General features: G+C 31.2%; 1 protein-coding gene across 1 annotated transcript in view; it reads left to right on the forward strand.

Annotated features, from left to right (window-relative positions):
• Nucleotides 1–22,717, forward strand: part of LOC118202802 (uncharacterized) — a 45,877-nt gene extending 23,160 nt beyond the window's left edge. The window contains exons 5-9 of the mRNA XM_085819204.1: nucleotides 1,165–2,696; nucleotides 6,980–7,046; nucleotides 12,647–12,752; nucleotides 21,407–21,554; nucleotides 22,480–22,717. Of these exons, the coding sequence (XP_085675330.1) occupies nucleotides 1,165–2,696; nucleotides 6,980–7,046; nucleotides 12,647–12,752; nucleotides 21,407–21,554; nucleotides 22,480–22,538 (1,912 nt within the window). The 3' untranslated portion in view covers nucleotides 22,539–22,717. The remainder of the gene's footprint in view (nucleotides 1–1,164; nucleotides 2,697–6,979; nucleotides 7,047–12,646; nucleotides 12,753–21,406; nucleotides 21,555–22,479) is intronic.
• The last annotated feature ends 129 nt before the right edge of the window (nucleotides 22,718–22,846 follow it).

The raw sequence follows: 22,846 nt of genomic DNA on the forward strand, positions 1-22,846 counted from the left end.
TGATTGATTTCATATTTTGTAAAACTTTAATGAATTTTTGATTAACAAACTCAAGGATTTCAAAGCGAGCAATGGCAACATTGTACAGAAAAAACATTTATGTCTCCAGTGCATGAGACTCTGTATTGGAAATTCTAAAGATATGCTCAATTTAAAACTATTTAGCGATATTGCTCTTGAACTGAATTTTATGGTTTAAGTGCAAAGAACATGATATTTAATAAATAAGGGTAACAGACAAAATGTTTAAAAAATGCCCATTTGGACGTAATTTAAAATCTGAAACTGTTCAGGTTTTTTTTTTTAATATTATTATTATTATTAAAATTTTTTAACAAAATTTATAAAAGGGAATCAACTTGTAATCCAGACCTTCTCAATAGTACATAGCTGCAATACCAAATATATAAGAGTTCAAGGGCAGTTTATTTTATGGACACATGTATGTGTAGTAAAAATTTGCTATGCACATAAATGTGTGGCAAATATGAATTTACTGTGAAATTTTGAACAAATATCACATTAAAATCATCCAGTTAATGGAATCTTGTTCTGGCTTAGAATTTCTCATTTTATGATCTTATTTTGAATTCATGAGCATGCATGCTTTTCTTAATGTTAAGATAAACTGTGTTTTCCCAGTTTCATTTTGAATTACCATATTTCCTCACATATCCTCCTCCCCCCAACGTTTCGGAACCAGATTCTGAAAATTTAGAAAATATTCACACAATCTTCCTCTTCCTCATTGCATTCAGAAAACAAGTTCTTCTAAATTTTAAAATTCATCCAAGACATAAACAGTCACCAGATAGATTCATTTACATAGTGATTTTTTTGTCGTATTCAAAGATCGAGTATCGCAAACTAGCTTGCCAAATCCTTTCCTTCTAACTTCTGAACTTTATGTCAGCCTAATATAAGCACAACCAATCACAGCAAAGCAATCATGAACTAACATTCAATCAATATTTACTGTGAAAAAAGAAGACATTTAAGATAAATTTTGCCTCTTGTTATTAAAATTATATCATTTTCTCATCTAATACATTATAATAATAATGACACAAAATTTTTCATTCATATAAATACTCAAAATTTCAGGATAAGAATCAAAATATGATTTTAAAATATTTAAATTTTATCATTACTTTTTTATTTCAGAAAATCAACTGAATTATCTAATGCAAGCAATGATGAAAGCAAAACTGAACATGATCCAACTAAATGCAGGGTTTTAGATGTTGTGCAGGATCTTGAGGATTCTAAAACAGATAATGAGGATATCATTACTCCATCTCCACTGAAGTTTGATAAATCCATTGTCACTTCTTCAAAAGCAAAGCAAAATCTCCTGAAGAATATTATAAATGATCAAGGACAAGGCTCTCTTGGTTTGAGCTGTACTTATTTTCCAGTCAATTTAGGACAAAATTCATGTATGCCTACTGATTCATTAATCTTAGCACCAGATACTTTAGATATTGCTAAAGATGCTAATAAGAACTTGTGTGCCAATTCTGTGCCAAAAATTAATGTTCAATCAGTTGGTCTCTCTAATATATCAAATATTGGTAATGAAGAATTATGTGGGGCTGTAGAAATTTGCAAAGATATCAGAGATAATCAGCAAGAATTGAAGGTTGCCAAAAAAAGGCCTTGTAATGATTCTTCATTCGGTGGTCAAAGTTTTAAGAAAAATAATGTAATAGTTTTGAAAGAGAAACTACAAACTGAAGTTGAGAATAAAGAGAAAAATACAATTTTGATTCCTAAAAAAACTGTATCTGATAATTTTAAAACTGCTGTTAGATGTTCTGAAAATACATCTTTTGTAACTTCTTTAAAGTCTGCAAAAGAAAATGAAGGGGAAATAAAAAATAATAATTCATTTGTGGACAAAATGAATAAAAGTGAGAGTTTAATAAATGATAAGAAAGATAAAAATGTTTTGAAAAGTGAAAAATCTGGCAAGTATTATATTAATAGAGATGAGTTGAGTAAAGACAAAGATAATTTCTGTCATATATCACCATCTTTGATTCCTGAGAGTAAAAAGGAAGTAAAATCTGTCTTAAATAATGTAGCAAATGTGTCAAATGATGAAGATTTTCAGATATCTATAAATAAAAAGAAAGAACAGGAAAATGAAAGCTCTTGGAAAGCATGTGATAAAAAAAAGTTACTGAAGAAAGTTTGCCCTGTTAAACCTATAAAGACCACTTCGAAATACAAATTAACATTAGATGCACCTCCTTCGAATTACAAAAAACCCACGTATCGGCAAACTAAATTATCAAAAAGCGTTTTCCTTCCAAAGAATTCACCAAATATTTCCAATGAAGAATTTATTGTATGTGATGAAAATGAAAAAGAAAATTCTAGTAATCACCAGAGTAACTCCACATCATTACGTGCTGATGTTCAAACACCTAGTGTAACAGATAAATTCATTAACGCTATTGAACTTGATGCGACTTGTATACCAGATAATTATCAGTATGAAGTAATAGCATCTGGTAAAGCTAAGAATAAAGAAACGGAGGAAAATAAGAAAAATTTTGATGAAAGTGTATTAGTCTTAAATGTTAATTTCTCAGATGACAGTTCTGATGTGATAATTGGAGAAAACAGATCAAATCATGAACAAGTTACCACAAATTCAACAAATTTAAAAAGCTGTATAAAAGATAAAGGTAATTATTAATTTTTGATTATTTTATGGTAAAGGCTCTAATAATGGCATTTATATATTAGTTTTATTTTACATTTTAAATAAAATTTTAGTTTTTCTGACTATCCACACGAAGCTGGAAAAAAATTCATGAGGCAAAACAGTAGTAAAATAATAATGTGGCAACTCATGATGTCACCAACAAGTATTTATGTGGGAACCCAGGTATGAGCTTAGCACATGTCTGTTTTGACAGTGCGCAATGCAGAATTTGGCAATTCTTTGATGATTTTTTTCGCGGAATTGGACCGCTATGCACATTTAGAGAACAAAAGTGGGGGGAGGGGGAAGGATTTCTCTAAAAAATAAGCATTTTATTACTGATATTGCTAGCTTTTCTTAATTTTATTGATTAATTGCTGTTATATGGAATTCTTAGTGCACTGCCGTTCTAAAAATCACTGTTGCCTTTCGTGATTTAGATTAGTGAAAAATTAGTTGGCAATGAATTTGCAAATGCTCTCTAAAGTTGCCAATGAATTTGCAACTTTTTGGTGGAAGGGTGGGTAATCAAAAAGATAAAAAATTTTCCTTAAAACTAAACAATAAACTAATTGTATTATTTTCAATCATTTAAAAATTAGCGCGATGAACAATTTAAAGCGTTTAAAATTTTATGTATTATATATATATAAGGTGTACCAGAAAGTTCTGTCTGATCATGTTATTTCAAGTTTCAGCACATGTGCGTGTGCTCATTTGAGACATATAAGTATGTCTCTCTTTATCATTGCATTTATGTGCATGTGCTCTTTTTAAATTAACTGAAATGCAATCGTGTAAATATGGCTACTGATAAAGCACATTTACAATACTATATTTTGTATGAATTCCAACAAGAAAGAAATGCAACAGAAGCATGTCAAAATTTATTGAAAATTTTCAGTGGAAATGCAGTTTTAGGTAGAATGTCTTGGAGATGGTTCGAAAATTTTGAAGCTGGTGATTTCAACCGTAATGATAAGCCAAGCTCTGTGCGGCCATCTTTAATTGATGATGATATTTTTAAGACCACGATAGAGCAAAATGCTTTTTTGACAACATTGGTGATTGTGGAAAAGCTTAACTCAGCTCAACAAATTGTTTTGGACCATATTATTACTAGGATTCTTTATAACTTTTATAACTATCCAAATGAGTACCTCATGAGTCAATGAGAAAAATTTGCATGTTCACATCTTTACTTGCTGGAACAAAAAACAAACCCTACTTAGACTGTATGATAACTGGGGATGAAAAGTGGATTACCTATGAAAATATTGTTAGGAAAAAAGCATACTGTTTGGCTGAACAATCTGCCAGCTCCATCTCTAAACTGTGCTTGAGACTGAATAAGAGAATGCTGTGTATACAATAGAACATTCAAGTTTAGGTAAGGTTATATAATTATGGCAAAGCTTATCTGCCTAAGGGGAGGGATGCCTTCGTGGAGGACTTTCTAAAGAACATTCAAGGACCAATGTAATATGTACTTCTGAAACCTAACAAAAAGCTCAATTCAGAAAGATACTGTTAATAAATGGATAATTTAAACAAAGTAGTCAAGGAAAAAAGGCTGGAGATGTTCAATAGAAAGCACATCATACTGCATCATAGTAATGCCAGACCACATGCTGCTTTGGCAACTTACCAGAACATTTTATAGCTAGGTTGAGAAATTCTGCCTTAGCCACCATAGTCTTCAGACCTAAAAAACCTCTGATTATCACATGGTTCTCTCCTTCCAAAATATTTTGAAGGGAGAAAATTCAATAATGCCAGACCACATGCTGCTTTGGCAACTTGCCAGAACATTTTATATTTAGGTTGAGAAATTCTGCTTTAGCCACCACAGTCCTCAGATCTAAAAACCTCTGATTATCACATGGTTCTCTCCTTTCAAAAATTTTCGAAGGGAGAAAATTAAAAACTGAAGCAAATACCAATCAAGTACTACTTGAGTTCTTTGCCTTTAAGACAAGACAGTTTTCAAAAAATGGTATTTACAAATTACCATCATGCTAGCAAGAAGTCTTAAATAATGGCAGAAATTATGCTGTACAGTAAATATTATTAAAATATGAAAAATAGATTATTTTCTTTTGCTTGTGATACATTTCTGGTTTTGAACAACAAAATGAATGTTCAAGAAGGTAGCATGTGAAATTAGTAATTTTGTTTTTATTACATAATTTAATAATTAGCTACTTTTCCTATAAAACACTCGTGTTAATTTTTCATTCCGAAAGATGTAGAATTATAAACTCTATTTTAATAGGAATTTTATGGATGCTATCATGGGCTTCAAAACCATTATTCTGTTGGAATTGATATGCCATCCAACACATTCGCTCTAAATGAAAAAAATATTTAAAGAAATGAATTCACTTTTGAAATTTTTCTGAAATTTTCATTCATTATATTCGATACATAGTATTTGATATATGTATTTATACCGAATATAATGATTAAGGGAAGCTTTCCGTAGTTGTAAGTAGAATGAAAGTAATTGAAAACACTTCATTTAAAGTAATAGATAGTAAAGGATAAACAATCAGAAAAGTGCTTTAGTACTTTCATTAATAATGCTAAAAAAAAGATTTAACTTTATTACTGTTTTTGCATGTGTACGAATTTTCTTTAGAAGAGGGAAAAAGAGAATTTAAAGATTAAATTTTTTGAATTTTCCCATCATTAGGGTATTAGTTATTTTTAGTAGATATGAGAATATGTGGATATGTGATTTGAGAAAGTTATTTGGAGAAATCAGTATATGTATTGGTAAAAACTAATATGTTTCAGATATCGATAATTTTGCTAATATTTTTACTTGAATGAATAGCAATGTTTCCTTAGAAATTCTTAAACATTTACTAGCTCCTAACTTTGATCTGTTATCATATTTATTTTCTATTGTCCTATTTAGCCAATTGCAAAACTTTTTATCAAGAATACTGCTTCCAATATAACTTCACTTTTCTCTAAGCACACATTTTCTTTTAATTTATGAAATTAGGTACCAAATATATTCACTCTGAAAGAAATTCATTAAGAAGTAATATATTTTGAATTGTTTCCCCTCTCCCACTGGATTTTCCAAATCTTTGGATTTAGATTTACTTAGAAAGCTATAGTATTCATGGCAAAAATATTTAAGTTCCCTTCTTCAGTCATAATGCGTTTCTCAGAGAATTGCTTAATTATATAGTCTTTTTTTTTAAAAAAAATTTCTAGCAAGATTAACACTTTAGCTTTGATCATTTCTGCAGCTAGTGTATGGGTTTTAGACTTGGATACATTTAAAGCAGGCAATTCAGTTTTTGCTACTTTAAAAATTTACTGTATTTAGTCCAATTTTTTTATGCAGCAGTGATACTAGTACCTTCTGGGTATGCAACAAAAGTTGCCATTGTGAATCTGTACAGAGGTTATGCTATCACTAGAAGGTCAAGGCACAGTTTCATTTTTAAGCTGTTGAAAGATGTTCTTTGAAGAGAACTCGGTTTACTGTGGCTTGCCCTTAAAGTAGTAGTATGCCTTTACATTCACGTTTCTCAAAGACTGAGCTAATAAGGAAATTTAATAAAATTAACTTGAAGATGCCATCAGTGCCACCAATTTAGTCTCCAACGACAGTCCTACCAACAACAAGCATCTCAAAATAGATCATATAGATATTTTTATCTTACCACTTGCTGTCATTGATTACTTTTTTTCTTCCCTTTTTATTTTAATAAATTTGCTGCTGACGTGGCAGAATGAATCTTTTAGATACTTACAGCTTTGAGACTAAATGTCACAAAAACTGCTTCATTTCTGTTATAAGCCAGTTATTAAACCAATTATCCTATAATCAGCATGTGTAGTTGATCATACGTAGTAATACACAGTTACATTTTTTCATTCATTTGGAGAAATTGCCAGGTACTTGTTTTTATTGTAATAAAATATTGCAATGGAGGAATTAAAAAAAAAAAAAAATACTGTATTGATCACTAATGCAAAATTTAAAAGTGCAACTGACTTTTTTCATCTTTAAGCTGTTGAAAGATGATACTTATGAGTAAAAACAAAAAACTATATTACATAATAGATCATTTATCATTATCTTGAATTATCGAGTTAAATAATACAACTTGAAATGTCTAAATATAGTAACTCTTCTTTTTTAATGTAATTTATTTGCATATGACTAGAATATCAGATATGAGTGCATTTTATTTAGCACAGTCTATTAACTCCTAATTTTTTATGTTCTGTATTTAGTTGAAGCTGAAAATTCATCTTGTTCTGGCAATGAAGAAAATGTAGACCTTCTGAATAGCTTTGACAGGTATACAAATATTAAAAAATGTTTTACAATTAACAGTGCGTTTTTATCTGTTACTTTATTGTTCCAAAATTAAATATGGGATGAATAAGTTTATTTAAACTTTGAAAAGAATTAGCTTAGACAAACAAATAAGTTTATTTGTCTAAGCTAATTCTTTTCAAAGTTTTATTGCAATAGAGTAATTTTTAACTATTATTATAACTATTATTTGAAATAACTTTTTTCTGACAAAGGAAGTTAATTATTCATAGCAAGGCTCTAAACCAAGTGGGAATTCCTCCCTAAGGGGAAATTTCATAATTTCAGAAGGATGCAGTCAGCCTGTTATTTAGCTGTTAAGTATTTAGTTTTAGTTTATGAATACAAAAAACAATTTTTACTCAAGTTTTGGTATTTACCAAAAATTTCTATACTTTTTCTTGTTAAAGTTATTGAACATGTTAAAAAATAGTCTAAATCTAAATAAATATATATGCATTTTTCAAGTTTTGTAAAGGAAAGGGGATTGACGATCTTCTAACATTGTTAAAAGGGATGCATAGAGGAAAAAAAGTTGAGAAACACTGAATTATAGTAAATAAATATTTCAGTGAGGTTCACTATCTTTGCAAAAAAATTTAAAATATTTGTTTATAATTTATGAAAACTGTCCTGCATAAAAGGATGTTCTTTTTAGTGCTGTTTTGTAATTATTTTTTTAAAAAATATTTCGGATTATTGCAACTGAGTGTAATAAAATATTGCATAAAACATAATTGGGAAAATATGTGTGTTAGCAATGACTAATGTTGAAGTCTAGTTATACTATGATGCATTTGATACATGATATAGCATAACGTTTGATACGTGGTATTCGTAAATGATAATAAATTTTTGATTGTATTAGCATCCTTAATATATATATTTTTTTTTTTCATGTCCACTCAAATTTTGTGCTTGCATGTGCTTTATTAACTTGCTTTATATAATATGTACTTCAATAAAATGTGGGCCTAAGTGTCATTTTGAAATCATTAAAGACAATAAGATAATAAACTGGATACTTTTTGGTTTAATGCATTGCCAAAAATATCACCCATGATTCTGAGTCTTATGAGTCTTTTGATTCTTTACCAACTTTAGAAGTTATTTTGGAGTCTTCTACAAATATGGAATTTCCTCCTGTTCTTTTTAAAGTTCTTTTTTTGGGGAGAAGAAGGGCTAACTGAAGGGGAGGATTGTGTTTTACTGTTATTATTGTTTTTCATTTCAGTGTCAGCTTTAATCTTAAGACTGGTGCCCATGTGTAAAACAACAGAACACATGTAGAGATAAGCAAAATTGAAGACTAAATGGCAATGTAATACAACTCATTATTCACTAGTTTCTCATTTTTCAGAGTTCATATGCATGTAAAGACAAACTGGAAAGAATAACAATCTGTTTGATATCCTCCAAAAATTAATCTATTCTACACATTTATAGCCTATCCATTCATTTTTTCTATAAAATCATCTTGTGGAATTTTAAGAGTCTGTTGTTAAGAGCCTAACCTCTCAGCTCAAAGCTTTCTGTATTTATTTTTCTCATGATTCAGCTGAATAGTAGAATTAATAGAATTTAAATAAAATTTGTGAATCAAGCAATTTTCAAGAAATAAGTTCAGTTTTGTCTTTTTTAAAGTGTAATACCTTTTTTTTCTGTTGTTTTTGCCAGATAAATATATCTATCTGTGGATGATATCAAATGAGAAAGAAGAGATTTTAAGAGGCAGTATTATAGATCCTGTACTGTAAATTCAGTTGTTAGACAAAAGTATCGGGGAGGGGGAAGCAATATTATCCAAATAATCTCAGTGTATTTCTGGAGTTAAGCAAATGCTAACAAGCAGGAGGTGGAACCTTCCCCTTAATAATTTCATATGTCATGCCAATTTAATAAGCACCTACTTGGTATATTTAATACTCCTGTTAATTCTGAAGCTATAATTTATATTTCTTTAAATCTTCATTTATTTTTTATTTCAAAGAGTTGGACAAACCCTTTAGCAATTTTGTTTTTGATGTTTTGAATAACACATAAAAGTTATAATTGTTCATTCTTTTCTTCACAACTTTTTAAATCCAAAGCCGCCAGCCTTGAAATATAGAAAACTGGAAGATTCTTGTGCTTGGCAACACCATTTCAAAAGAGCTTCAACTTGATTTAAATTCACTTAATAATGCAGGATTCATGTTACTGAACTATTTATGATTTGATTCTTGTATTCTTGTGTAAAATAATGAATACTTTATTAAAACAAAAACATTTTTAAAGCAAAATTTTATTGGGAGATTTAGGGATTTTACTGGTTTTAAATTTCCATATATGCCTTTCTGATGTAAACTGGTTAGTATTCACAATACACATGAAAAAAATTATGAAACCATATATGCAGTTAGTCCATTCGCAGTGATTTCTCCGATCAAAATGAGCCAATAAATGCTGTGATTAAAATTTCCTGATTTTTATCCAGGATTGTGAATGAACTCAGTATTTATAATTTACCATATTTGTTATAATGTAAATATTTTGTGGCAATAATTTTGTGATTCATTTGATTTTTGAATTTCTAGCTCTTAAGAAAGACGATGATTGTAAAAAAGGTCTTCCAGCCATTGTTAATTAAAACGATTTTAGAACCAAAAGTTTCTTTCAAGTATTTTATCTTTAATATTTCATTATAATTTTTATTTGAGGCGTGTTTCTCTTCTGTCTTGATTTTTGCTACCAACCGGTATTTTCGAGAAAATTTCGTTCAGCTTTGATAGTTTACCGGCTTGCACCTTTTTTTTTTTTTTTTTTTTTGCTTCGTTTTTCACGTAGTTGCTGTATATCTTCATTCTCTGGAGTTGGTGAGTCCATCTTTTTATTTCGTTTTGAACATTTTAACATATTCTCTGAGCAAATTACTTTGTATATTATTTATTTACTTATTTAAAATTTTATCAGTAGTGTTTCATTTTTGTATTGTTTTGCTTTCTTCAGTTATTTCGTTTGTAACTTTGTTCTTTAGATATTTTTATCGTTTTGGCTTATTTATGGCTTTTCATAATTTTTATGTTCACCACTTTTTCGTGCTTGTTTTGCCTAGAATACGTCAGCAGACAGGAACCGATTTTATAAATTACGTCTTAAGCGTATGAAATTCTTGAACCATCTCCATTTTTTTTGCTTAAATGCAAACATCATAATGTCATTCTAAATTTATACAAATAAATACAAATAATCTCAGTGGGTTTTTGACACATGAATTTGTATAATTCTCAATTTATACAAGTTCATGTGTCGAAAATTATTCATAAATTCAAATTGACACTTCTTCGTCACATTATAAGAAACACATGCAAAGCTTTGTCTAAAATTGAATATGAATTATATTACCTTCATTTAAAAGTTGCTAATTCTACTTTAAATGTTTCCTCTTTTGACCATAACTCTTGGTCTAGAACTGAAGTCACCTGTGTAAGCTATAAAAATGTCTTAGATTCTGAATTCCTAAAGCTCACACCCCATTCGGCTAACCCTGCCCATCTTGGTTATCTTCCCACGGTTAATACTAATCCCATTGTGAATATCTTGAATGTTAATCTTTTAGAAAATCAGATGAAAGTATTAAAATATAACTTCAATTTTTCGAAGACATCTAAACCTTCAATTCCTCAAATCATCGCCCCTATCAAAAAAGCATTAAAATTTTCCAATATTTCAGAAACCCAGAAAGATAAAATTTGCCACTGAATTACGTATAATGTAAATTTTAATAACAAATCATTTGTTCCAAATTTTAACCAAAAGGAAAGGCAGGCCTTATGTGAAATTCAATCTAATGTTAACATTATAATTTCCAAAGCTGATATGGATGGACAGATCATTGTTATAGACAAACATATATTGATGGAGTCATGAAACTGATAAGTGAAGCCTATATTGCTCGATCCCTAAAGATCCTCTAACTTCTGACCTCACGAAAGTTAAAACAGCTGTTAAATTGTCTTGTATACTGTCCAATCAGTGTAAGAAATCACTCATTTCACCCATTGCTAACTGTGCTGGGTTTTATGCCCTCCCCAAAATTTACAAAACTGGAATTCCTTTGTGACCTATAGTTTCGAACTTAGAATCGGCATCTTATCCTTTGGCCAAATATTTTGTTTCTGTATTTTCTCCTTTACTTTCTATTAATATTTACACTATAAAAAATTCTTTTGAAGTGTTGATTAACTTAAAGATCTGAAACTCTCTGTTTTCCAAAATAAATGATATTGCCAAATTGAAGGAATTAGCTATGGGTAATCCCCCTCAGTCCTATATTTGCTGACATTGATATGCACTATTTTGAAGTCAAATTATCTGAGAAACTATGTTTTCATCTCTGGATTCACTACGTTGAGGACACTTCTGCACATTTTGATGTAACAAAGAAGACTTATTGAATATTTTATCTATTATTAATTCAATTGATCCATCCATCCAGTTCACATTTGAATCTGAATCTGACAGTACACTTCCTCCTTAATAGTCTTATAATCCATGATGAATCTGATTTTAACACTTCCATTTGCCGTAAACCCTTTTCTGTTTATTTGCCTCTCCTTGTTAAGTCATGTCAATTTTCTAAAAAAATGGCTTCTTTTTACTATTATGTTTTTCGTGCTCTCAAAGCTTATTCCTGTGAATCTCTGCATGATAATGAACTTAATTACTTGAGAGCAGTTACCACTGACAGGGGATTTTCTTTCATGAGTTTTCCTCTTTCCATCGAAGAAAAAATTCCGCTGTTAGAAATAACATTAATTACCTAATTGTGCTTCCCTTTGCTCCTTCTGTCAGTTACAAAATTGCAAAAATTCTGCAGAAGTTCAATTTTCAAGTCATTTTCTCGCCTATTAATAAAATCCATGGTTCAGTTCTTAACGATACTATTTCTGACTTCAATTCTTAAGGAATTTATAGCATATCTTCTCAGTGTGGTTCGAGAAGATATATCAGCAATGCCAAAAGAGCATTAAAATTTCACGTTAAGGAACATGAATCTTATGTTCAAAAAAGTGAACTTTACATGTCTTTGATTGCTAATCATAGCTGGAAGTTTAATCATAACTTCGACTTTGGGTCTGCAAACATTATCCAGAAAGCTTCTTCCACTGGAGAATAGATTTTCTTGAAGCTTTTCACATTCACAAAAATTTATCATGTGTAGTTGATGATTTTAATGCCGTCCTACCTAACACTTTTAAATCGCTTATTATCCTAATTTTTCAATTTTCGTTATTTCCACTAACAGATGGCGCTACTCTCTCGACTTCTTTAGGGTGTTAACTATGTATGTAACTTGGTTTTACAGTTGCAGATTTCATTGCTCCTGATCGTTCGCCCTTGAAATTGATAGAGTTTCTATACTAAAGATCTATGCCTAGCATGGGTTGTTGTTTCATTTTTATAAATATTATTCTATTCAAAAATTTATTACCATTTGTAAAAAAGTACACTGTTTACTGATAATTACAGTTATGCAGGCTTTAAACTATTTTCATATTTTATTAGCATTTTAATTTATATAATTTATTTTTACTCTTAAGGTTACCTGCAGCACCTGAACCTAATTATAAGTATAAAGAAGCAACTATTCGTGAAAAAGCAAAAAGAAAACGGCTGAATGGATTTGATTGCAAAATGTGTGAAAAGGTATTTCAGTTCCTGGAAGCTGTATTTACTACACTTTTCCTGAATTCTGTATTTATTGCACCAGTTCAGATGCATTTTAAACAAAAAATATTTATTTATTTATTGTCTTATTTAGATATAGATGTTAGTGCTAAACATGATGCCTTATTGATTAAACTGAAATTTATTATTAAATTTTTTCTCTTTAAATGTTTGTATGTGTAGTACTTTTTTATCCAAAGAAGTAGCTGTCATAATTTTTATATTTGAAGAAATTTTAATTTTTAAAATTATAATGAAATGACTAGTGGTATAGGAGAGGAATTATAGTGAAAGTTCAAGGAAGTTCTCTTTATTCATAAATGAACTGTATATCTAAAAATTTTAGTAGAAATACACTCTTTTGCAAAAAATATCGAAGCATCAAGAAGGACTTTTGTGGTCATGACGAAATTTGGTATGCAAAAACATCTTGATAGAACATGCAAATGATCAAAGTTTCAAGGCAAATGAACAGAAATTGCGATCATAACGTGCATTTCTAGTGCACAATTTGCAAAGTATAAAACCAATAACAGAGGCGGAAAATTTATCTTTTTGTTATTGTTGCTGCTGCTATTGTAATTCTGTAAAGAAGCAGCTAAAGATGCCATTATGACGATATTGAAGACTTTACAGACAACTAAACAACTTCCAACATGGTCGCATTGTGGGGTTGCATGAAGCTGGGTGGTCATACCGAGCAATAGGCCACCACCTGCAGCGTACAGACACTGATGTGTAAAGATGTTGGCAGCAATGGTTGCTACAAGGAAATTGCCGACGAAAAAGCGGCTCTGGAAGGCCAAGGAGCACAAGTGCGAGGCAAGATAGGATGATTATTCTCTAGGCCCTAACCGTCCCAACGGTATCATTGTCGACTATTTGATGCATTATAGCCACATCTATATCTCCCGTGGTACCGTCCACCATCTCACGGTGCTTGTCTGTGGCGGAGTTACACTCATAAAGGCCTTTAAGACGTTTGCCTTTGACCCCACAACATCGGCAGAGTCGTCTGGAGTGGTGTAGCAGATCATCCCGGCTGTCATCATATAGTGTTCAGCGATGAATCCCGCTTCATTCTTGAAGCAAATGACCACCGTGTTCATGTCTGGAGAGGATGGGGCCAGCGGTCCCAATCAGCCTTTGCTTTACAAAAGCATACAGCTCTATCGCCTAGTGTGATGGTGTGGGGTGCTATTTCTTATGACAGCAGGTCATCTTTAGCCATCCTCCATACATCTTTAACAGGTCAACGATATGTTGATACCATCCTGCGGCCGGTTGCATTACCCTTCATTGCACGTCATCCTGGGGCCATTTTCCAACAAGATGATGCCAGGCCACATACCGCTCGCATATCTCTGGACTGTCTCCGTGCTGTTGATACTCTTCCTTGGCCAGCAAAGTCACGAGACCTTTCACCAATCGAGCATGTTTAGGACATAGTAGGCCCCCAGATTTGGGCACCACAAAATATCGCAGATCTGGAGCGACAACTGATGAATGCCTTGCAGAATGTGTCGCAGGATGACATTAGGAACCTCTACCACTCCTTGCCTCGATGAATTCAAACATGTGTTGCCGCCAGGGGAGGTTCGACCAACTACTAATTTAAACACTCAATGGGTGATTGTGAGCCGTGAACAGATACTACGACCTTGATTTTTTAATCATTATATTATCTGTGTATGAGCTATTCAGTTTCATCAAAAACAAATTCTTCCTTCATGGTGCTTCGATTTTTTTGCAAAAGAGTGTATTTTTTCCGGAAGGCTGCATGCTCTTTAACTGAAATAATGAATATATAAATCAAGAATTTTCAAGAGTTTTACCATGAAATTTTAATAAATCATTTCAGAAGATATTGTAAATTGTGTATAAACATTTTTACAGCTATATAGTTTAATTTCGTTAAAGAACTATGTTTTATCACTGCTAATTGAAGAGAAATATGCACTAATATGAGATTGCAGTTATGTCTTTACATACATTTACATAACTGCACTACTAACTCTCCCATTTTTTTAATTTTTAGCATTAACTAAGGAAAAGAACAGCCAAGGAAAATGTTTCCCATCAATAAATTCAATTTATGGAACTAATGAAACTTAAAGTGTGCAAATTCCATTCCTCTACTTTTAGTAATTTTCAGTAAAATTTTTATTATTAAATTTTATTTGATGTGAATTGTTTTAATTTACTGTAGACGTTTGTAGAACTTCTAGAATAGAGATTCAACCAATGTTTTTTATTAGTTAATATTTTCATTTAATTTTTTTTTACATCAATAGGTTGTACATTACTAAGCTTATCTACAAAATATGTTTATTAATTTTATTTTCATCATATATAAAGTATTTGATAAATTAAATCTTTCCTTCCCTACTCAGAATTTTCTCAATAAAAAAGAAAAATTATAACACAAAATTAGCCATGGAACATAAAATTTAAAACCAAAACGACATAAAAGAAATGAAATTTAAAACCAGTTAAATCCCTAAATCTGAAAGAAATATTAATATATTTTAAGTCAGAAACATATCATATCATAAGTAATTCAATAACATAAATCCTGCATTATGAAGTCAATTAAAATTAATGTGAAGTTAATTCAGAAGTCAAACAACAAAAATCAGCGTTATATTTTCGAAATTTTCACAGGACTAGTTTCGATGGTTTTACCGAACCACCATCCTCAGCTGTAAAACCGCGAATGAACAAGATAGGAAATAATGATTAGATAAGATAAGAAAGCCTGGAAAAGCATAATCAAGTGGTGCCATCTATTGATGAAACCAGAACTAAAACATTATTTCTTTAAAAGCCGAAGGCAAAGTTGGATTGGAATTAGGATCGTTAACTAGACCAGAAAGACTTTTTTTGAATGTGAAATGCCTCTAGAAAATCCAGTTCTCTAATGGAAGATGTTTTTTGAATAATTTTGGCAGCAGAAAAATTTAAAGTGTGATTTTCGGACCAACAATGTTGAGCAACAGAAGACTTCTGTGTTTCCTTTTTTCTAGCATATGCCTCATGTTCCTTGACGCGAAATTTTAAGGCTCTCTTAGTTTCGCCAATGTAAATTAAACCGCACTCGCAAAGAATCCTATAAATACCCCAGGAATTCATATCCAGAACGGGGTCCTTGAGTATGGGTTTCGGAATTTTATTGATGGGAGAATAAACGACCCGAAAGTTAAATTTCTGCAAAATATGTGCAACTTTATAGCTAATTATGGAAAGAAGGAAATGACAACATAATTTTTATAATCTAAAGCAAGAGTGTGCCTTTTAGTGTGTTGAGCTGAGAATTTTTTAACTGCTTGATTAATAATGTTGGGTGAAAAGCCCTTGTCAATAGCTATTGCTTTTAAATAATTTAGTTCTTCATCAAGGGATAGTTTGGAGGAGCAAACTTTAAGAGCACGGAAAACATATGAATAAAATGAAGCTAACTTTTGTTTAGTCGGATGACATGATTTAAAGTGTGGTAGAAGGCAAACCGATGAAGGTTTACGGCAAACAGTAGTAAACAGTAGTAGAAGTTGGGTGTGTTACGTGTGACCAGAATGTTGAGAAACAGAAGAGAATTGCAAGTTTCAAGTTCAAAAGTGAACTGAAAAGCAGGATCAATAGAATTCATTGTTGAAAGAACCTTATTTAAATCATCTTTATTACCTTTAAACAGGGTAAAAGTATCGTCTATGTAGCGCAACCATACCGGGAAGTTTAAAGTTTCAAACAATTTTGATTCATAATAATGCTTGTAGATATCAGCCAGGATGGGACTTAGGGGGCTTCCCATGACTAATCCCTCAGTTTGCTTGTAATATTTATTTTGGAAAACAAAATGTGTTTGTTTCAAACAGAGTGCGAAAAATTAGCTCATCAATTTCGATGCAAGAGAAATGAAATTTGCGAGGTCTGGTTTCTAGACATCTTAATGCACCCTCCACTTGAACATTGGTAAATAATGATTTTACATCAAAAGAAACCATGAGTAAATTTCTAGGGGAAATGTTTTTAACCTTTTTTACAAACTCTATTGAATTTTTTATGGTGTAAATGTTATTGTCTGATAGAGTTGAAAATCTAGAAACTAAATATTTAGCTAATAAGTACCAGGCAGTACCTAAATTTGATACAATAGGGAGGAAAGGAATACCACTTTTATGAAATTTGGGAAGAGCAGATAATCTGGCACAATTCGCAACAGATGGGATAAGCGAATGTTTCAAGTTGCTTGAAATGATTTGTGATGATTTAATCGCAGTTTTTATTTTTGACAGGTCCGAAGGGGAAGGATCTTTAGAGATAGGATTATATGGTCCTTCGTTTTAGTGACAGTTTTGATGTAAGTGTTTTTATCCATGACGACCGACTAGCTGGCCACCTTTGTCGGCCTTTGAAATCATAATATCCGGGTTAGAATAAATTTCACGCAATGTAGCTCTTTCTCTCACAGTTAGATTTGGTTTCAAAGGTTTATTATTGAATTTCACATTATGAGCGATAAGATGCCTAATAATTTCTTTCTGTGAATCTGAAACTTTACTGAACTTGAAAGCGTTTTCAATAGGAGCCAAAATCTTTGGAATTGAGGGTTTACAGGTTTGTGAGAAGTTAAAATTATATTTGAGAATTCTCTTTTGTTCTTCTGATAAACTAACATTAGAAATATTAACTATTGGTTTAATGTTTACAATGGGAAGATTTTTTGAACTGCTTGAACCTGGAATACTGTAAAAGAAGCTTTTCGAATTTAACTGCAAGGGTGTTTTTATGACGGTTAACTGCATTCTCTGTTTCAGACCAAGTCTTTTGTTCAAGAGCAGTGAATTTTGGATGTGAATTAGCGAGTTCCAGATGAAGCTTATAGAGCTCATATTCAATTTTGGACAATTGTTGACGTGTATCCCTTATGATGGATGGAGTAAGGCAAGTTTGCAATTTAACAGAATTCTTGAAGTGCGACTGGAAGGTTTTTGATTAGATTTGGTTTGAAGGAAATTGGGGATCAATTTTTTACATTTACACTTAAGTAAAAAATCAAGATGATTCAGGAATTTTTGCCGTTTTAGGCATAATTTAGTAAAACAATTAACGGATGAAGGCATGATAAACAATGCACAAAATCACTCTAAATTAACTAACCAATAATAAAGTACGCACAAAACAGCAGAAAAATCCCTCACTGAAACGAATAGAAAACAAAACGTTTGCAACCAAAATGCATGAAATCACGTAAGTAAAGCACAATAGCAAAATATGCGAAACACAAACAGAACTTCAAAATTGCAAAAAAGTACTTACCAAAACCCATGCAATCACAAAATGGCGCCCACACCATGTGCAAAAAAGTAAGCCGTTTTCGGCTCCGAAAGACGTACAAACGCAAGAACACGAAAACCACATGGAAAAAAGAATGCAAAAAATAAGCCTGTTTGGGGCTTCTATAATTAAGACACAATAACACGCCGAACAAATACTAATTCAGAAGTCAAAGAACAAAAATCAGCGTTATATTTTCGAAATTCCTGAATCATCTTGACTTTTTACTTAAGTGTAAATGTAAAAAATTGATCCCCAATTTCATTCAAATCGCATCTAATCAAAAACCTTCCAGTCGCACTTCAAGAATTTTGTTAAATTGCAAGCTTGCCTTACTTCGGTCCATCATAAGGGATACACGTCAACAATTGTCCAAAATTGAATATGAGCTCTATAAGCTTCATCTGGAACTCACTAATTCATATCCAAAATTCACTGCCCTTGAACAAAAGTCTTGGTCTAGAACGAAGAATGCAGTTAACCGTCATAAAAACACCCTTGCAGTTAAATTCGAAAAGCTTCTTTTACAGTCTTCCAGTTCAAGCAGTTCAAATAATCTTCCCATTGTAAACATTAAGCCAATAGTTAATATTTCTAATGTTAGTTTATCAGAAGAACAAGAGAGAATTGTAAAATATAATTTTAACTTCTCACAAACCTGTAAACCCTCGATTCCAAAGATGTGGCTCCTATCGAAAAAGCTTTAAGTTTCAGATTCACAGAAAGAAATTATTAGGCATCTTATTGCTCATAATGTGAAATTCAATAATAAACCTTTGAAACCAAATCTAACTGTGAGAGAAAGAGCTACAATGTGCAAAATTCATTCTAACCCGGATATTATGATTTCAAAGGCCGACAAAGGTGGCCAGATAGTCGGTCGTCATGGATAAAAACACTTACATCGAAACTGTCACTAAAACGAAGGACCATATAATCCGATCTCTAAAGGTCCTTTCCCTTCGGACCTGTCAAAAATAAAAACTGCATTCAAATCTTCACAAATCATTTCAAGCAACCTAAAACATTCGCTTATCCCATCTGTTGCAAATTGTGCTAGATCATATGCTCTTCCCAAAATTCACAAAAGTGGTATTCCTTTCCTCCCTATTGTATCAAATTTAGGTACTGCCTGGTACTTATTAGCTAAATATTTAGTTTCTAGATTTTCAACTCTATCAGACAATAACATTTACACCATAAAAAAATTCAATAGAGTTTGTAAAAAAGGTTAAAAACATTTCCCATAGAAATTTACTCATGGTTTCTTTTGATGTAAAATCATTATTTACCAATGTTCAAGTGGAGGTGCATTAAGATGTCTAGAAACCAGACTTCGCAAATTTCATTTCTCTTGCATCGAAATTGATAAGCTAATTTCTCTCACTCAACTCTGTGTGAAACAAATACATTTTGTTTTCCAAAATAAATATTACAAGCAAACTGAGGAATTAGTAATGGGAAGCCCCCTCAGTCCCATCCTGGCTGATATCTACATGCATTATTATGAATCAAAATGGTTTGAAACTTTAAACTTCCCAGTATGGTTCCGCTACGTACACGATACTTTTACTCTGTTTGTAGGTAATAAAGATGATTTAAATAAAGTTCTTTCAACAATGAATTCTATTGATCCTGCTATTAATTTCACTTTTGAACTTGAGACTTGCAATAATTCTCTTCTGTTTCTCGACATTCTAGTCACACATAACACATCCAACTTCAGTACTACAGTTTACCGTAAACCTTCATCGGTTTGCCTTCCACCACACTTTAAATCATGTCATCCGACTAAACAAAAGTTAGCTTCATTTTATTTCTATGTTTTCCGTGCTCTTAAAGTTTGCTCCTCCAAACTATCCCTTGATGAAGAATTAAATTATTTAAAAGCAATAGCTATTGACAGGGGCTTTTCACCCAACATTATTAATCAAGCAGTTAAAAAATTCTCAGCTCAACACACTAAACGGCACACTCTTAGATTATAAAAATTCTTTTGTCAATCCCTTCTTTCAATCAATTAGCTATAAAGTTTCACATATTTTGCAGAAATTTAACTTTCGGGTCGTTTATTCTCCCATGAATAAAATTCCGAAATCCATACTCAAGGACCCCATTCTGGATATGAATTCCTGGGGTATTTATAGGATTATTTGCCAGTGTGGTTTAATTTACATTGGCCAAACTAAGAGAGCCTTAAAATTTCGCTTCAAGGAACATGAAGCATATGCTAGAAAAAAGGAAACACAGAAATCTTCTGTTGCTCAACATTGTCGGTCCGAAAATCACACTTTCAATTTTTCTGCTGCCAAAATTATTCAAAAAACATCTTCCATTGGAGAACTGGATTTTCTAGAGGCATTTCACATTCAAAAAAAGCCTTTCTGGTCTAGTTAACGATCCTAATTCCAATCCAACTTTGCCTTCGGCTGTTAAAGAAATAATGTTTTAGTTCTGGTTTCATCAACAGATGGCGCCACTTGATTATTCTTGTCCAGGCTTTCTTATCTTATCTAATCAGTATTTCCTATCTTGTTCATTTGCGGTTTTACAGCTGAGGATGGTGGTTCGGTAAAACCATCAAAAGTAGTCCTGTGAAAATTTCGAAAATATAATGCTGGTTTTTGTTGTTTGACTTTTGAATTAGTATTTGTTTGGCATGTTATTGTGTCTTAATTAATTTGAAGTCCTTGAAATGGTGTTGCCGTGTATGAGAATCTCTGGTAATATTTCAAGGTTAGCAACTTTGGATTTAAAAAGTTGTGAATGAGCAACAGAAATACAAATTTTTCAGAGGTTGGTGCAGAGGTAAGATTTTTTTTTTTTTTTTTTTTTTTTTTTTTTTTAAATTCACATTACAAAACTATGCATCACTCAAAACATATCTCAAACTCAGTTTTTTATTAGTTAATAGTAATAATAAAATTATTACTAAAGGATCATCTTTTTTTTTTTTTTTTTCTTATTATTAAAAGTTTTTAAAAATTCTGATGTAATGGGATTTTTTTATAAATACCTGTGCATGCTGATTTATTTAAAATATATTTGTTATTGAATTCATAAAGAGCACACTGTCCTGGTTATTGTGATGGTTAATAATAGCTGATTAGCCCCCTGATTTTTAATGCTTAATGTACCTTTAATCCTAGGCTGTTTAAGTATTTTTCTGGTATTTTAAATGCTAGTAATAGTTTTCTGTTTAGGTTTAAAAAGGAAGAAACAAATACTGTAAATATGTTTTAATGCAAGACATGATGGTTTTATAAATTTTCTTATCTTTTTTAAATTTATATCTTTAGTATTATACTGATCTTGGCCTGTCTGATAAAGAAAAGAAGGAAAGGTTGAAAAAGTGTTCTCGTCATCGAGGCAAATTTGAACCGCCTTCTACTCCAGAACATTTCTGGGAGTTAGATTTTCCTGATACTCAAGAATGTAAAGCCAGAGGTAATACAAATTGATTCTAAATTTTGTTCATACAACTTTCTTTGAGGTACAAGTATGATTATGTAATTAATGATATAATTAACTGCTTCTTTATATTATTTTCTTTGGTTGGAGGCCCAGATATTGAACTTTGTACTATATATGCTGCAAATGGTGTTTATTTATTTATCATTATTTCATTTTTCTAACCTTTAATCACACATAAAATTAGGATGATCAGAATTTTTTCCTTGATGAGAGTAAAATTTAATGTCCTGTTTTCCAAATATCTATTGCTCAATACTATTGGTCTGCAAATCACAAATTCGGCTTTACTTCTGTGAAAATGATCCAAAAGAAATTTCTGAATTGATTATTAGATTTCTGTAAGACTTTTCATGTCTACAAAAGTCTCTCTACGTTAGTCAATGAATGAAATTTTAACCCGTATTTCTCACCCATCTATAAACATAACAGCTCTTAATCTGATTCTATTATTTAACATTAGATGGTGCCACTTTCTCTTTCTTCCCTTTTATTTATTTATTTATTTTTTGTTTTGTTCCATTCATCTTAGAACTACTAGTAAGTTCTTGAGAATTCCTTGATTTATTTTTCTGATATTTGTCTTTCATTTAGTTGAAGTAAATGATTGTGTGTGGTTGCTGAAAGTGTGTCTATTAAAATAAAACTGATGCTGAATAACGTTTTTCTTTTCATTCAGTTTTACTTGGCATATCATTCTTTCCTATTTTATTACATTTAGGGTTTCCCATATCTTGATCAATTTGTTTCCTGCTTTTATCAAAATTCTCACTTTTTAATTCTCTGAGAAACAAAAACAAAAAAAAAAAAAAAAAAAAAAAAAAAATCAGGAGATTTGAATGCAGAAAAAAAAATTAATGTTCATGTCATTAATTTTACATTATTGACTATTTCTTTTCAGGATACTTAAATGAAACTCAGAAGGTAACATTGAAATCTCATAGGCGTCGGCCTTTGTGATGTTGTCCTGAATAATACTTGGACTGAGGATTTTATTTTCCTTTTTTTGTTATTGATAAATTATAAATTTATGAAAGAGTTTGGATCATTGTAAATGTTCAGTCATAAATTGTAAATTTGTTATTTGTATTGCAATTATCTCCCAGATTATATAATAAAAGTCTATTTTCTAATTTTCATACATATTTTTATTAGTCCAAAGGGGTTTGTCCCTGAAGAATTATTGTTTTCGTTTTGCGATTTTGCATTGAATCACTATAAATGTCCGTTTCACTTTTCAAACTGTTGCCACCAAATTTTAGAGTCCT

The sequence above is a fragment of the Stegodyphus dumicola genome, chromosome 1 (genome assembly GCF_044657685.1).
Source record: "Stegodyphus dumicola isolate Sdum_Otavi_A_Nest chromosome 1, ASM4465768v1".
NCBI classification, from domain to species: domain Eukaryota; kingdom Metazoa; phylum Arthropoda; class Arachnida; order Araneae; family Eresidae; genus Stegodyphus; species Stegodyphus dumicola.